Here is a 16,528-nt window from a genome sequence, read left to right as displayed (position 1 = left end):
AATCGGTGGTGCGGGGCTTTGACAGCGGCCAATCGGGCCGGGCTGGGCGTGTCGGGCTGGGCCGGCGAACGGGAGAAGCTCCGGGCCGGGCGCTGGCGGCCGCGGGCCTCGGGCGGACATGGCGCTGCAGTTCGGCGGGGCGGGCGCGCCGGGCGCGGCTGAGGAACCGACGTTTGGTGGGGGCAGCTTCGGCCGGCCGCGGACCATCGTCCTCCCAAGGACTTCGGCTCGAGACCAGAGGAGGAGGAGGCGGAAGCTGGCAGGGAGGCCAGGCGCCCCGGCGGGCCCGGCGCGGCGCGGGCGGACGGCAGCGGCGCGGGCGGGGCGGACTCCAAACCACGGATCCTGCTTATGGGGCTGCGGCGCAGCGGGAAATCCTCCATCCAGAAGGTGAGGGGCCGCCGGCGGCTCCCCGCCTCCCCGCCCGGCGCCGAGTTGTATCTCTCATTTGCTGTGCTGCTGTTCGGGCCGTTCCTACTTTTTATTGTGGGCTCGTGTGGCGAAGTTGAAACGACGGGAGCCTCCTGCCTAAAGACGTTTACTTTCCAGAACGGACTCTGATCGTCTGCGCTAGAGAGGAAGGTTGTGTAGCATAAGTTGTAGCCTTTGCATTTCTTCACTTTTAACGCTTCAGAAGTAAAAAAGTGAAGATGCTAGTGTGACGTTTATCGTGAGGTGTTTTCTTACAGCTGTGAAAGCACCGTGAGCGGTACAGGTGTGCAGTGTTTAGCGTGCTTCCACTTGGAAGACTTGAGCTTTGTTATGCCTTTTGATGCTTTGAAAGAGACTTCTGCTTTTGTACGAGCAGGACAGCCTCTGGTTCTCTTTAGTACGCTAGGCCGAGCAAACGAGAGTCAAGGAGGAAATGCATTAGGAGGAGTTTCAGTGCCTTAGGTTTGTTAGTAGCTTTGTGAAGTCACTAGTGTTTCTTAATAAAAATAAGACAAAACTGGCTATTTTCATTTGCCACGTAGCTCAGTAGAAGTGTAGTGCTAAGAATGATCCTTGTTCCTCAGTGCAAATTTTATGTTTGTGGTCCCAGCTGTGAAGTTTTCAGTGGTGTTTTTATGGGAAGATGTTACTAGTGAAATGCGTGGTTCTCAAGCTCGAGGCTTAGGGGCCTCAAACTTGCTTCAAATGCAAATGTGAAAACCTATAGAGATTTCTGTAAAGGTTTTATGGAAGGAATCCTTTTTTTTGACATTGCAGTATAACAGGGGTGAATCTGCTTCTTTTTGCCATCTTATGCAGACTGCTTGGTAATCCATATACTGCAGTAAGCTGATGAGTTCTAAACTGACTTCAGACTGGATCTGTTAGTGAGAAATTTTGAAATACAGTGGCAGACCAGGCTGTCATTGCTTTTTAGTCTTGTCAGTTATTCCCCATTATTTAGGTTGAACGATCCCACTATATGTGCAAATGCAGTGATTTCACTAAAAGTCTTTTTCTAAGTCTTTTAGTCATGTGAACGGCACTGGTTGTAGACTCTCATTAGAGATCTTATCGTATTATCGACTGTTGAAAAACCCCCCAAAAGCTAGAGGGAAGCAGCAACTCCAAATTGCAGATAGATTTTAAGACTTTACAGGTCTCTTTATAGATGTAGCTTTTGGACTTTTTATGGCCAATGTTGATAGTCCTCAGTTCTCTGAGGACCTATTCAAAGATAAGGAATAGTGTGATGCTGAGTATGCAATAGGAAGACATAGGATTTATCTTTTGCCCACTGGTTACCGATCTGGCTTAGGAATTAGATAGAAGCTGTGATTCTGATACCTAGGAGTTCATTGTGATGCTGCCTGAGCAAACTAACTGTGACAATAATTTGAGACATTCTCGTAATATCAAGAAATTTCTCATCAACAGTGTTCCTGGTCTTAGATCTGTCTAGTTCAAAAATGTCCATGACCAGACCCAACCCTTCTGTCTGGGAACTAGTTGTTGATCACTTTGCCAGAGAACAGGGATATGCAAGATAAACACTGTATTGTGGAAAGTATTGGCTTTGTGATTGTCTAGAAATTTCTGTGGAAAACATGAATTATTAAACCATTCCAGCCTTCCACTGAGAGCAATATTAATAGGACACCTCTTGCAGAAGAAAAAGTTATGGTCCTATGGAGGAACTCTTTTTTCTTTTTCCTTTGGACAATTGGATTTTCCATACTGGTATAACCTCTGAATACTCAGTAGCAAATTGAGGGTAGTAGATTTTGGGAATGTGATGATTGTTTTGGTTCATAAAACAAACTTTTGTGCAGACTTGTATAACTGGACTTACTGTACTGTCCCTCTGTAATAGGAACCTGGAAAGAGTTCAGATGGGGGACACCAATCTGATGAAATGTGCTGCTTTGGGAAGCAGGGGAAATGGAAATGATGGCATTGCTTCCTGGAGACTTATCAGCTTTTAACTGAATTTACTAATTCTGTTCCACTTCTGTGGGAGATGCTGAGTTCCAAAAGAAATTTTGATTTCAGAAGGCTTTAAAACTATGCTGCAAACCCTTAAGAATGCAATACAGCCACTGTGTATCTAGAACTGTTCTTACTTTTCCATACAAATGTTCTGCTGTTTAAAACCCCATTAAGATCATGGCCTCCTAAACCTTTCCTTAGGTGACATATTACTTCGAACCTCACTAAACAGTCCATTAACTATACTGGGTGTAGAGTTCTTTGTCTTTCAGGTTTTTTTGACAGTTTGTTGCACCAGGTCTCTAATGGATGACTTCTGTAACTGTATGAAACATCTGATAAAACCAGAATTATCAAGTGCTGTATAGGAAATATCTTTCTTTTGGAGTCCTAGTATTTGACCACATTATGTTTGGAATAACTTTCATATTACACAGTTGAGTTGCTTTAGCACAGTGTTCACTGTTGACACTGACCGCTTTTGCTACAGGCTGCTTTGCTGTGGAGTTACATGCTAGTTCTGTTTGTACAGGGAAAGGCTAAAATCCCAGTGGGGCTTTTTGAGTTCTAGCAATGAGTATGTTTTTCACCCTGCAGCTAAAGTGTTTTCCAAGTAGTGTGAAATCTTTCTTAGTTTCTTTAGGGAAGTTTCACAGAAGTTCCACCTGACCATGAGGAAGAACTTCTTTTCTGTGCAGGTGACTGATCCCTGGAACAGGCTGCCCAGTGAGGTTGTGGAATCTCCCTCACTGGAGTTACTCAAGAACCGTCTGGACGCAATCCTGTGCAATGTGCTCTGGGATGACCCTGCTTGAAAAGGGAGGTTGGACCAGATCACCCCACTGTTTTCCCTTCCAACCTTACCCATTCTGTGATTCTCTAATTAAAAGGAGAGGGTCAGCAAACTTAACTCAGTTGTTAATAGATGGCACACTACTTAGCTATTTGGGTCTCTAAAACCGAGATGTTACTTTTGTACACTTCTATTGTCGTTTAGGAACCATCTGATTATGTTGTGTTATAACACTTGACACCAGACTAAAAGTGAAGCTTCCTTTAGGAATTTCTAAGATTAGAAAGGAAAGGTTCTTAAAAGCTTGCAGTTGCTTAATTAACACATTTGCTTCATACCAGATAAGAATATAACAGAATTTGAACATACTGTGTTAGACTTGCAAGGAAGAAAGAGTAACTGGGATGTCTGTGTCTTTCGCCATTGGACTTGTGAAAATGTTTAACTGTACTCAGTTGCTTGGTTTGGGTCGGGGGTAGGTCATTTCCTTAGCTGATGCAGGGAGCTGTCTATTTACCACGAGGAAGCTGTATGCTTTAGAAGGGATAAACCTATTTGTAAGATTCAAGTCACAAAACTTTCACCCATTTCTTCTAATAAGGTAAAGTCTAGACTATTATTTGTGTTCTTTTAACAGGTGGTGTTTCACAAAATGTCTCCCAATGAGACACTGTTCTTGGAAAGTACCAACAAAATCTACAAAGATGATATTTCCAACAGTTCGTTTGTGAATTTCCAAATATGGGATTTTCCTGGACAGATGGACTTTTTTGATCCAACATTTGATTATGAGATGATCTTCAGAGGAACAGGTGCTCTAATATATGTTATCGATGCCCAGGTAAATACAAATCACTAAGAATCACAAGGAAGTTTTATTTTTACTTTTTGTGTGAGAGGAGTTGAATGAGAAGCTAGTAATTCATATTTTTAGATAAGTTCGTAAAACATCTGCTACGTATGAAGGGATGCATTGGCAATCTGACTTTTGGTGTGTGGTTTTATTTTTGTGAAGTGACTGGAACATGTGCTACTGGTGGAGAGAGGGGAAAGGGGCTGGTACTCTGAACTTATCTGCAATAATAGCAAGAACCTGCTGTGCTAGGTGGATGGAATTATCCCTTCCTTCTACTCTGGAGTTCATTTAGTAATAGCACACTTCTGACCTCAGTTTCTACTACTGATACTACGGGGTATCTGGCAGTTTTTAATAAGCCTAGAAATTGCACTATGGGAGATTACCTGGCTATTAGGACCATCTTGGAGATCACTGCTTGCCTATTGCTGGAGCTGAAATGTAACCCACCTTTTCTCTGAAGTCTAGTTTTGTATAGCTAATGAAACTTAATTGACATGACAATCTAAGCTGCTTGGATTTCTCACACTTCAGGGTATTCTCTCTCTCCTCCCAGACTTTAAATTTAGTTACAGAATTGAAGTTCTTGCACTGAAATATTTTGTCCTTGTGCAGAATGGAATAGTTATCAGAGAGAAAGCTTTATCGTTCATTCCTGCCCAAACTGATTTACAGGATGACTACATGGAAGCTTTAACAAGACTGCACATTACAGTTTCAAAAGCCTACAAGGTCAACCCAGAAATGAACTTTGAAGTTTTTATTCATAAAGTTGATGGTTTATCAGATGACCATAAAATAGAAACTCAGAGGGATATTCATCAGAGGGCTAATGATGATCTTACGGATGCTGGGCTCGAAAAACTTCACCTTAGGTGAGTGAAAGACTCTGACATATGTGATTCTCCTGTGACTGATATGCATGCAGATTAATGGCTTTTAGATGCGATACTGGACTGACTGGAGCAAGGTCTGGTTATTTTCTTATTACTTAACAAACTCTTGTTAAAAAAATACACCACTGAATTTATGGACAAGCTTCAGCTGTTAGGCTGACTAAAATAAGGCAGGCTACTGTATCGGATTTCAATGAACAGATTATTCATAAACTCGATGATAATTCAAGGTCCTTCTCGTTCAGCCTAACAGGCCAAATTTGTACATGTGGCCTGGAGGGGCAGGGAAAGGAGGGGGGAAGGTCTCTGCCTTTTAGTCCTGGGTAGCACTGACTTTTCAGCATGATTGGTTTAAAGGCTTAGTCTGTTACTTGATATTTGGCTCACTTATAAGGTATCTTCTACAGACACCTTTAAAACAAGCTGTCTCTTCTCTGGATTTACTGCTATTTTGATTCTTGTGGAGCCAGTATCTTGATGTTAGTGTGAGCAAAGTGGAAGGCCAGGAACAGGACTTGAAGAAATCAAATTGAGCATTTTTTATACCTTCGTAATAAGCACTCTGTAGGCAAAGTGTGTTGTGAAAGAATATTCAAATTTTTATCCTTGGTCTCCCATCTCTAAGGGATGGGGGAAATCTGTTTCATGGTTACTTCAGCCGCTTAGAAATTAGGTTCTTTGTGCATTGGTCAGACATATTTGTGATAAAGGCATCCCAGCCAAGGCATCAGGCCTGAATGTTACAGAACATAGCTTTAACCTTTCTATTGCAATTCTGAAATATTCTTGAATCTTCTTTTTCTTTTTTTTTCCTTCCACTGCCCTCCCTCCTCATCTCAGCTTTTATTTGACCAGTATCTATGACCATTCAATATTTGAAGCCTTCAGTAAAGTGGTACAGAAGCTCATTCCACAACTGCCAACCCTGGAAAACCTACTTAATATCTTTATATCAGTAAGTGTTAATCTAACAGAACTTTGAGTGAAATATGCAGAATGGTAAAGCAAGTCCTTCTGCCAAGGAACGCTGGCTAGATCTGCCCTTGGGAGATTTGGGTGGCACTCATGTGGGTGTACTCTGCTGACCTGGATGTCTACATTAGAAGCTCTCTACCACAGCTAAATTGTACTGGTGCGTGCTCTGTGGGGATTTCTCTAAATGTTGACAAAGCGCAGTTTGATTGGTTATAACAGTTGTTAGGGAAGTTTCCTGCAGGATATACTGATTAGTTTGCTAAGGCACTTAGTAGTCTAATGTAGCAACAGACATATTTGGTAATATGATCTTGGTCTGGAACTAAATTGTCTATTTCATATGGCCTGTGAGACTTTTGCCTTTATTCTTTTAGTGTTTGCATTTCTTATAGAATTTGCGACATAGAAATTTGCTGTTGTATACTTTAAATCAAATAAAATATCACCCTCGAGACAAGACCGTTTCATTTAAATCATGTCTGTTGCAGGCATGTGGACAACATGGAAAAAAACAATTATGACTGAGAGGAGCTCTGTGTTCAGACATGTTGCCCCATGCTACCATATAATGCTTGTTTGCTAAATTTGGTAGAGGACTGGCCCAGTGGATAAAGGGCATGCTCACCTTGATTGGTGCCATGAGGGTATGGAGTGTGATCTTGATGCCAGAAGGATTGTCTGGATGTCCTCAGGACACTGTCTTTGGTACTGAGACTAACTAGAAAGAAGAGAGAAGGAATGATTCTGGGTGCATAAATAGAAAAGAAGCTCTGCCAATAGTGTATATGTGGTAACTTGGTGGACTGCAAAAGGCTTCTGAACTTAGTATGAGCACACGCACTTTGCCAAATTGCTCGGTTACAAATGTCTTGGTGCTTTTCCATACCCATAACTGCTGTAATATGATACTTTTCATGGATTTTTAAGTTCAGAAGCGGACTTAGTTGCTCTGCACGTTAAACTATGTGGCAACTGCCTCACACAAAATCTGAACTGCCAAGATACTACAAGCATAAAACTTAAGTGTCAGCATACTACTGTGAAATATCTCATCTCTGATCCCAGTCCATTAGGTGGATGTGAATGTATGGCTCTTCTGGAATTAACAGAACCACAGAAGAGGTAAACTGCTGAATGTGGGTTCTGGAAGCATAGTAAAATGTAACCTGATTTATGATATGTTAAATAATAAACTAAAAAGAATTACAACAGAATCCCCAGTTTTATTTTTGTCAACTGTGTAATGTTCATATGTACTATGGGAACAAGGGTATTGTATTTATAAACTATATGTTCTAAATCTTCAATCTGTCTTGAGTCTCTAAATTGCTTATGTTTAAACAATTTTCTGCTGTTAAGAATGTGAAAGTTATGAATTCTACTTGAGATTTTAAAAATTCATCCAAATTCTTTCTCTTTCTGAAGAATTCAGGCATTGAAAAAGCTTTTCTCTTCGATGTAGTCAGCAAAATCTACATTGCAACAGACAGTTCCCCTGTGGACATGCAGTCATATGAGTTGTGCTGTGACATGATTGATGTAGTGATAGATGTTTCCTGTATATATGGGTAAGTGATGAATACTCTTAGGAAAAAAAAAGTCCTCAAATTTGTAGAATGGGCTGCAAACTGTGCAAGTCGTGCTGGCTTTGTCATGCAGCGAGATGCTATTGATTGGTCTTTAGAGCACATTGGTTCTGTAAGTAATTAGAATAAAGCCAAATGATTTGGCAGCTGAATCGAACATTTCTACTCGGTTTCTTTCCCACCACTCATGGCCCTAGACAGCTGTCTGATGTTTGTTAAAGTTGTGTTTCATGTAAAGTATAAATAGTGCTGTATCTTGTTTGGCATGGTGGGTGCAAGTGTGTTAATACCTGCAAATAACTGGGGTCAATAGCATGCCGTGGCTCGTAAGTGTAACTTGCAGTGATACTGCTTTGAGACTTGCTGCTATCTGAACAGAATAGCATATGTGACTTTCAGTGAGGGATGCACATAGTGCTTATGTCTCACAATTTACAGCAGAATTATACTTCACAATGAATTTTTGAAGTGGTTCTGGAGAAGCGGTAACTTCTCTTAGAACTGTGGTCGTAGCCTGGAAAATACAGTGCTGCCAAGAAATACCACAACATTTAACGGTCTGTCTCCTGATGGATCGATCCAGGGTTGTGTAGCTGTTTTGGTTTTTTTTTTCAGGAGTACGTAGAAGTAGTTTGCGATACATCATTTACTTCTATAGTAATTTAACTAACACTAATAACTTGCAGATAGAAAGCAGCATGCTAATCTGATCTTGTAAATGCAGGCTGGTTCAACTTAAGACCAAAAAGGGTCCTGTTGCACCCTCCGACTCAACCTCACTAAGGAAGCCTTTGTATTAATTTACCAAAATTAATTTCACCGAGATGCCACTCCACTGACATCAAAAGAATGCATGCTGATAGCTTGCTCTTAACTGGTCATCTAAGACAGACAGTATCTAATGAAGGCCTCTACTCTGTTTAGGTCTAGCTTTCCTGAGAAACTTAAGGTGTGATAATGGTCTTACTCAACGATAGTATTAAGACCTGCATTGCAGGTTCTCCACTTGCTCAACGTTCAGTATGAGTAATATTCTTCTAACTGCATTTAACAGGTATTTGTCTTGAAGTTACATATGCATGCCAGTTAGATTATGCCTTGGGCTAAGTCATTCTTTTTCCAGGTTAAAAGAAGATGGCACTGGAAGTGCTTATGATAAAGAGTCAATGGCAATTATCAAGCTCAATAACACAACAGTCCTGTACCTAAAGGAAGTAACAAAATTTTTGGCATTAGTTTGCATTCTTAGAGAAGAGAGTTTTGAGCGCAAAGGTAAGGACTTCCCCACCGCTGACAGGCTTTTATCTAATGTTTTTTATCAACTGCAAAATATTAGTATGACTTTACAAGTCACCTTGATTTTTGTGTAACTAAATTCGTGTAATTTCTTCGGGAAGGAATTTTCTTATTTCTTAGAGATAGGAATAATGAAGTCTTATTTTTAATTTTGTGAATCCGCTTTAATCACTGTCACTACCATCTGCTCTACTGGAATAAGTAGAATGGAGTAATGGTCCCCTTACCTGCTGTTTAATTATGAGTATACACGTTGCATTTGAAATTGGTACCTTTTTTTCAGAAAACTGAGACGGTCCAAATAAATACTAGCATCAATAAAACTTTGTTAAATCTTCTGAGCCCAAGTTAATACTAAAATAAGTAGGAAAATACCTATTGGTTAAATGTAACATTTTATATTGATTTTGAAGCTCCGTTTATGTAAATATGCCAAGCTGAACACAGTTTTTTGTCTCCCTTCCCCCTCCTTCTTGATAGGTTTGATAGACTACAATTTTCATTGCTTCCGCAAAGCCATTCATGAAGTCTTCGAAGTAGGTGTTGCCTCCCACAGAATCTGCAACCATCAATCAAGCACCTCAAATATGAAAGCAGTGACTCACAACGGCACACCTAGGAATGCAGTCTAGAGGAAAGCTAATGACCTTGGATAGACTTGTCAGCTCTTCACTCCAAAGTTTTGTGGAACAAGAGAAGAGTAGTCTGAAAGCCTGAAGTATGTTTCAGAGGAGAAGAGTGGTCCTAACTGTGGAACAGCGGCTTGTAACTGATGTTGGACAACTGAAAGTACTGTAAAAATACTTTGAGGCCAGTGGAGTTAGAAATGCTGGTTAAAACCAGCTGTATTGCAAATGCAGTAGTTTTTTGGTTTGGAATCCTGTTTTAACAGTCTGTCTCTGACTGATTGCCTGGTCAAAACTTAAAAACAATTGAGTTGAGTTTTGTGTGAAACACTGAATAGTCACTTGCTCAACTTTTTTTATTATTATTATTTTAAATTAATCTGTAGAATATCCACTTTTGCTTAAGTTTACCCTTTTGTCATGCAAAAAAAGAAAAAATTAGTGTTATTAAGGCTTGTGAAACTCAGGCTTTTTGCTTGCTGAGGCTGGTCTCACGAATCATTCCATTAAGTAGCTCTTGCTGGTGTGCTCATAATATTCTTGTGAATTCTGTGTTTGTTAAGTGGATGCAAGGTAGAGCTCTGTTCTAGTGATTATGTTTGTTTAGAGAACTGACCTGGGGCTTCATTTTAAGAGATCATGATACTTCTCTTTCAGACCACAGTTCTTGGTATGTCCCCTTTGATGGAAGGGAAGTATTAAAATCAGAAATAAACTACCTGCTCTCTTTTGCAAAAACATGGATGTCATAAATCTGTGTGATTAATCCTGTTCATGAAACAAAACTGCATGGCTAACTGAACTGAAATGTCTGCCATCTGTTGAAATAAAGCAACCACTTTCAGCTATTCCCAAACAAAGAAAAATGACAAAGTTACTGACTTCTGCTGGTGGATCTCTTTCCACTCTGGCTGATAATCAGGACAATTCCTAGGAAAATGTCTGAGGGTGTTATCCATGCATGGCAATTAAGTATCGATCTGCCATAACCTACTAATAATACTGGACTTTGAAAGCATGTTGATTCTGTACTATGACAAACACCTTCTTGTTTGTCACCGGGCTGACTAGAACAGTGTTTTTTCTGATTTTGTGAATGCTTACTTTCATACTATGGGCAGTATATCTGAATTCTTTAATTTATTGATATTGGTATTATCACAGTCGATATCATACTATACATCAGCCTTGCTATGCAGTAAGCTCAGCCACTGGCCCATAAAGATCTTGCCTCTCTTTACCCGTCCCTATGTGTGTATAGGTGTTGCAAAGCCATTGGACCGACTATACAAGTGCCACTATAAAAGTTTGTACAAGAAGAACTAACTGTAAGCAATCTCTGCAACTGGTGTATTTATGTGGTCAGAAGTAACCATGGGAATGCGTCTGTGCTTATAGAAAGAACTTTAACTGAACTATGTAAAAATGAATATACATGCATTAACGTTAGGGTATATGCACATACTGAATAAATGGTTTTTTTACAGCAGGAGACTTTGGAATTCAAGTGCTCTAGGTCAGTTCTCTTAAACCTAGGCTGAGCCCCTTTTTGGTAATGGAACTGCAGAGTTGTTTTTTTTAAGGAAGTGCTGCAGGCTTGTAAGATTGGGGTTTGTAGTTTGCAAGCACTGTCAGAGTGTTCTAATACTAAAGGTAAGAGGAGAAATAATTGGCAAGATCACAGGAAGAATGAAATAATTCCCATTTGTGCAGTGAGTTTTCCATGTTCTAAATACATGTGTACGTTCTCTTTGTTTTCACTCACTACAGGATTTTGTGCTAATAAAATGAAAAAAAAAAGGCAAACTGTAACACTATTGTTTCTGCTTGTCTTTATAGACAAAAGTCTATAAATGCCTATATGCTAAAGCAAATTTTTAAAAGCCATGTTATCTTTATGGTATATTTTAAAAAAGTTAAATACCACATTTCTATGTGAGACTTCAAAAATTTTAGTCAAGCTTAACTTTCATCTCAATTAAAGCTGAATCCAAAACAAATACTCAATTTTCAGAAGATGACTCTAGACTGTAAAGGCATATAAATGATCATGTGACTTGTCCTGTTGTTTTCATTAATGGTGAGCCTTAGACTGTGTTCTGAAATTCTGCCTTCTGCTGTGCATGTTGTGGTGGCTTTCTGTGTTTCAATTTTTTGCAGGTTTTTTTTTTTTGTTTGGGGTTGGGGTTTTTTTGTCAACATTACCTTACTCTGAAATTGTTGCATCTACTAAAGGTTAATGGTAGGAGGTCAAAACTGAATACTGTCATTTTCACTCTTACCTGCACACTATTAGCTTTAAACGTTAAATTTGTCTCTAGTAAGGAGCACGGTGTTTCTTTAGTTTACTGGAACTAGTCTTCCGAATTAAGTCAGATGCTGCTGTTTAAGTAGAGGGTTACTAACCTGTTGCTGCTTTAGTGAGGCCATTTTTGGTTCAGCTGAAATCTTTATGGTGCCACGGAGGAGGAGGGATAGGAATTAGGCTTTATTTTCTTCCTTGTGCAGAGATCTGTCTCCCCTTCCTATGCTGACCTGCAGGGAGAGATCCTGTTAGAGATAAGGGAAGTCGATATCATGGTCTCTCCAATACAAGAACTGAAACTGTGGAGGAAACCATCAACTACTGCTTCACCTTTCTGCCTTGTTATTTTTCCCTTTTTCTCCTCTAAACCTGTAGTGGTACAGATGCTCTGCAGTTTTTTTGCAAACAACTGAGGATGTGTGGTTCTAAGGAGAAGAATGGTGTGGACAGGGGAGGACAGGGAAAATGGTGGTCTGCCTGCTGGGAGAAGGAATGAAAATTTCGTTCTGTTGAAGAATAAAGCAATCCCTTGCAAGGTACCTTTCAGAACTGTGTTGTCTGCCACCGAGGGTTGCTGAGTTTCCTGTTGGGAATCCCGCCAGCTGTAGCACAGGAGAGGGATGGAGGGGAAGGCCGATCCTGGGGAGATGGGCAGAGTAGTTAAAGATGGTGTCCCTCTGAGGTCCTGAAGGGTTCAATCTGCCCATCATTTGGCTGGAAGATGGTGTGATCTTTCCTCTCTTTCCCTCAGACCTCCCTAAAAGTCCCTTGTTACTAAGTTCCTCGCTCGCTCATCGTGGGGCTGCGATGGGACGCGGGCAGGCTCTGGGTGGGCTCTGGGCGAGCGACTCTTGGGCCATCACTCATCTGAGGGGAAATGCTTGTCCCTGTGCTTGTCCCGGCGTGGCCCGAGGTGCCGGAGGCCTGGAATGTGCCACCTGGCCCAAGCAGTGCACGATGTGACAGTTTTTGGGAGCTGCTGGTCGCTCGGAGTGGGCACGGCCCCACACCTCTGTGTGCGTGGACTTTTCTCGTGTACCAAAGGGTTTGTGTTCCCTTTGGTGTGGAATAGTGGGTTTTAGCTTTGAGCACCCACTCGCAGTAGACAGCGCTCTGGTAACGTGCCTGCCAGAGGACTTTAAAAAACGCTTTCTTTCGCAAAACCATCTCACTTTCGGTCTCAGGTAGGTCTCGCTCTGAACAAACTCCCCCCCAGCCCCCTTATTGCTGCACATTTGGACAGTCAGAGGTGTTTGTAGTTTTTCCTTGGAGTCCAAGTTAATTTTCGGAACAAAGCGGCAGAGGAAATGAGCCTTCTTTAAGCTGCTCTGTTTTCTCAAGTACTGTTGATGTATCCCAAATAAAGCATTCTATTATTTTCTTGCATTACATTTCCATTTACTCCTGTTGCTGTGCATACGGCCATCTTCTCCTTTCCTTTCCTTTTCCTGCTATGCTTTGCCTTCCCAGCACTGATTTCTCTCCTGACAGTTGTGGAAACTGGTAGAAACATATCCTTTAAATAAAGTTCTACAGGCACCTTTTCTGAATGCTAGAGTGTTTTTTGAGTCAACTTACATTTGGTAAAATTCTCTTACGTTGTCTATATAAACAAGTTTGGTGCAGGACTTGAAGGGATACTAATTAAGTTCACCGATGATACTAAATTGGGAGGAGACGTTGTTGATTCCCTCAAGGGCGGGGACCCTGCAGTGAGACCTTGGCGAGTTAGAGAGTACTCGTGCAATCACCAATCCTGAAATTTAACATTGACAAGTTTGGATTCTGCACCTAGAACAGGTAACCCTGAAGGTTTGTACAGTTTGGGAAATGAGATGCTGGAAAGCAGTGCCAGGAAAGGGCCCCGGGAATCCTGGTCAGTGGCCAGTTGGCCCTGAGTCAGCAGTGCCCTGGCAGCCACCGTGTCCTGGGGGGCATGAGGCCCAGCATTGCAGGCTGGGCCAGGGAGGGGATTGTTCTGCTCTGCTCTGACCTGCAGTGGCCTCACCTCGAGTACTGTTAAAAAGCACCCAAGAGGAAGGCTATGAAATGGTGACAGGTCTAGAGCATATGAGGAGCAACTGAGTGGGTGTTTGTGCACAGCTTTATTAATGGCACCATTACGAAACTGTGGACTTTGTAAAACTAGGAGGGAAAGCCATATGACAGAGAAGATTGCATAGTCTTGGTATGATTTGTAAATTCTTCCCATTTTTAGTCAGGAAGTAGATCACTTTTTGAGTATAAGAGTTTTTTTTAAATACAAGCATTTTTGTAATTCTAAATAGAAGTTGAAGTTTCTACTTTTCATTTTGGATATCTTCTTCCTTTTCAGTCTGCTCTGCTATTTGTTTTGAAAGCTGTAATTTTTCTGGGCATAAGCAGCTACTGCTTTGTTTCTGTGATTTGTCTTCCAGATGGTTGTGTTTGCGTGAAATATTAATTAAAGAATTTACGTGGTGTAATATATTCATCATGAAAAGAAGGGTCACTGAAACAAGAAATAGCTTAAGATCTGCTTTTAAGAAAGTCAAATTTCATTGTTTCACAGACGAATAGATCAGTATTCCATCATCTAACAGTTGAGTTTAAAAACCTGCTGGGAAGTGAAGCAATATAACTTATATTGGATGTAAGCTACTTTGGTGTTAATTCCCTGGTTTTGTGTCACTTAGGGACAAATAAAAGAGAAACTATTGCAGTCTGTCCACATCTTGGTTCTGGCTTTGATCTTTGCAATAGTTTTTATTGTTTGTTTTTTGTTGTGTGTGGGTTTTTTTTAAATATACCCTTTGATATATTTGATATATATACTATTTAATATAAATACTGATGTTAATGGCTTTTGAGAAATGACACTGCATAGAGCAGAGGTTATATTACAATTTGGAGTTACAGGGTGATGAGCAGATGGGTTACCTTTGTGCAGGATGATCTAAATGTTAAACAGATAATTAAGAGAGTGTCTTGGTCTGAGTTTGTCATTTTGGTTCATGGTGCATTGTTTTTTAAATACTGTTCAAAGACTGATAAGAGATTAAGGAAAAAAAAAAAAGCAGCACCAAAACCAAAACAACAGAAGAGCCTTTAAAATAGTCCTGTCTAAAAGGAAAGAATTTATTTTTTAAAAAATACTAATGGGCAATATGTATGTTTCTCTTGTCACTCAAGTATAAACAAAGATACCCTTTATCAGTCTGCTGAAGGAATGACTCTGCAGCAACCTTCCTTTAGCTGGTAGATCAGAAACCTACTTTTTATGATTCCTGAGGGAGTTTAGCTTCTACCCAATAAAAATGAATAATAGAATTTAATGCTTTCATCATAATGGGATTAGGAGGACTTGTTTTACTTTTTATAGTTATACTAGTGATTGAAAAGCCAATTGAAACCATTGCAAAACTAGGGAAGAGGTTGTAATTAGAAGACCAGTGTAAAGAATCCTCTGAAGAACTCTTCTGAATTTAATTAAAGACCATTTCTTGCTGATGTTGCTAAGGGATGGTGTGAAATGTCTCAGGCTAAGACAGGGGATGAGGCACCTGAGTGTGAATACTCCTCTGCAGACTTTTTCCTAAACCAGTATGCAGTAGAATTAAATGTTCCTCCACGCCCTGCACACGCTCCCCCCACTTCTTGAGTGACAGCTCAAGATCTTCACTCCATATTGTGGAAATGGCAAGAGAGGTGAGAGAATTTTGCATGCATTTGTCCATGTACAATGAAGAAAAAATACCAGGTACCTGTAATAGGCTTAAGAGATGTCTGCAGTGTCTCGGTGGGCTTGGTACCTTGAGAATGTTTAGGTCTCTGACAGGGTAAAAAATGAAACTAACAGAAAGGAAATTCATCCAGATAGAGAGAAAAACATTACTGATTAGTTATTTGTTGCACCCCACAATCTTCCCACTCCCCGGTCTGAATCAAAACTCTAGAAAAAAATGTTCTCTATATTTTGTTCTGGTAATTCTGAAGTGATAATTTGGTTCTTCTGCACATTCTTCTTCATTCATAACATCTCTTCTGAAACAGCCAAACTATTACAGCTGTATTTAGCTTTCTTACTGCCAGGTATTGATCTGAGTAAACAGTAATAATTATCTGGAATCCTTTCCCACTGGACTATAATCCCCATACTTATCCAATTTTCTGATGTACCAAGAAATAGCTACTTGCAAAGATGGTCCACTTGGAAATTCCACTTCAGTGTCTTCCTGTGAAAGTTTACAATTTACCAATTGTGAACTGCTATGGACATAAATGCTGTTTTACAATGCTGTCCTAAAGAAGCTCACTGCTACTTCAGCTGCCTTTTTGTGCCGTGTTTTGTTCTGTACCAGAGTCAGTTAGTACAGGAGAAGGAAATGATGAGTACAGTACTGCAGGTAAAGAAACTAGACAGAATTGACATGTCTATCCCTAATTATGGATCAGTGCTTTTAATTATTTAGACTTCTATGCCATGTAGTGAAAAATCATTTTACTGTTAAAAAATATGTACTTTCTGTGTAAGTTAAAAATACATACTTTCTGTATAAGTTATCATCCTAAAAGGAAAAAAATGTCACTTTTGGGGTTCAGGATTATTGATTAACTGACTTATGTTGAAGTACCAAGTAAAATGAAACTCCCTGGTGGGTAACAGTAATGGGGATCTATTACACCTTTTCTGGCTTAGAGTGAGTGAATTGGTTATTCGGTGTTCCCTTGTGATCTAGACAGTTTATTTTTCTTGCCCTCTAGATGGCGGTCTTGTTCTCTTTGAAAGAATCTG

General features: G+C 40.3%; 1 protein-coding gene across 1 annotated transcript; it reads left to right on the top strand.

Moving 5' to 3' along the window:
• Positions 1 to 118: 118 nt before the first annotated feature.
• Positions 119 to 12,293, top strand: RRAGC (Ras related GTP binding C). Its single transcript, XM_008922596.3, is given in 8 exon segments — positions 119 to 193; positions 196 to 390; positions 3,852 to 4,055; positions 4,746 to 4,945; positions 5,807 to 5,921; positions 7,367 to 7,509; positions 8,651 to 8,799; positions 9,304 to 12,293. Coding segments are annotated over 8 exon segments (1,233 nt in total). The 3' UTR covers positions 9,456 to 12,293.
• The last annotated feature ends 4,235 nt before the right edge of the window (positions 12,294 to 16,528 follow it).

This window comes from Manacus vitellinus, unplaced genomic scaffold, assembly GCF_001715985.3.
Source record: "Manacus vitellinus isolate BGI_N305 unplaced genomic scaffold, ASM171598v3 scaffold_52_pilon, whole genome shotgun sequence".
NCBI classification, from domain to species: Eukaryota; Metazoa; Chordata; class Aves; order Passeriformes; family Pipridae; genus Manacus; species Manacus vitellinus.
The sequence above is the reverse complement of the archived record's forward strand: the minus strand, read 5'-3'. Positions and strand labels throughout refer to the sequence as shown.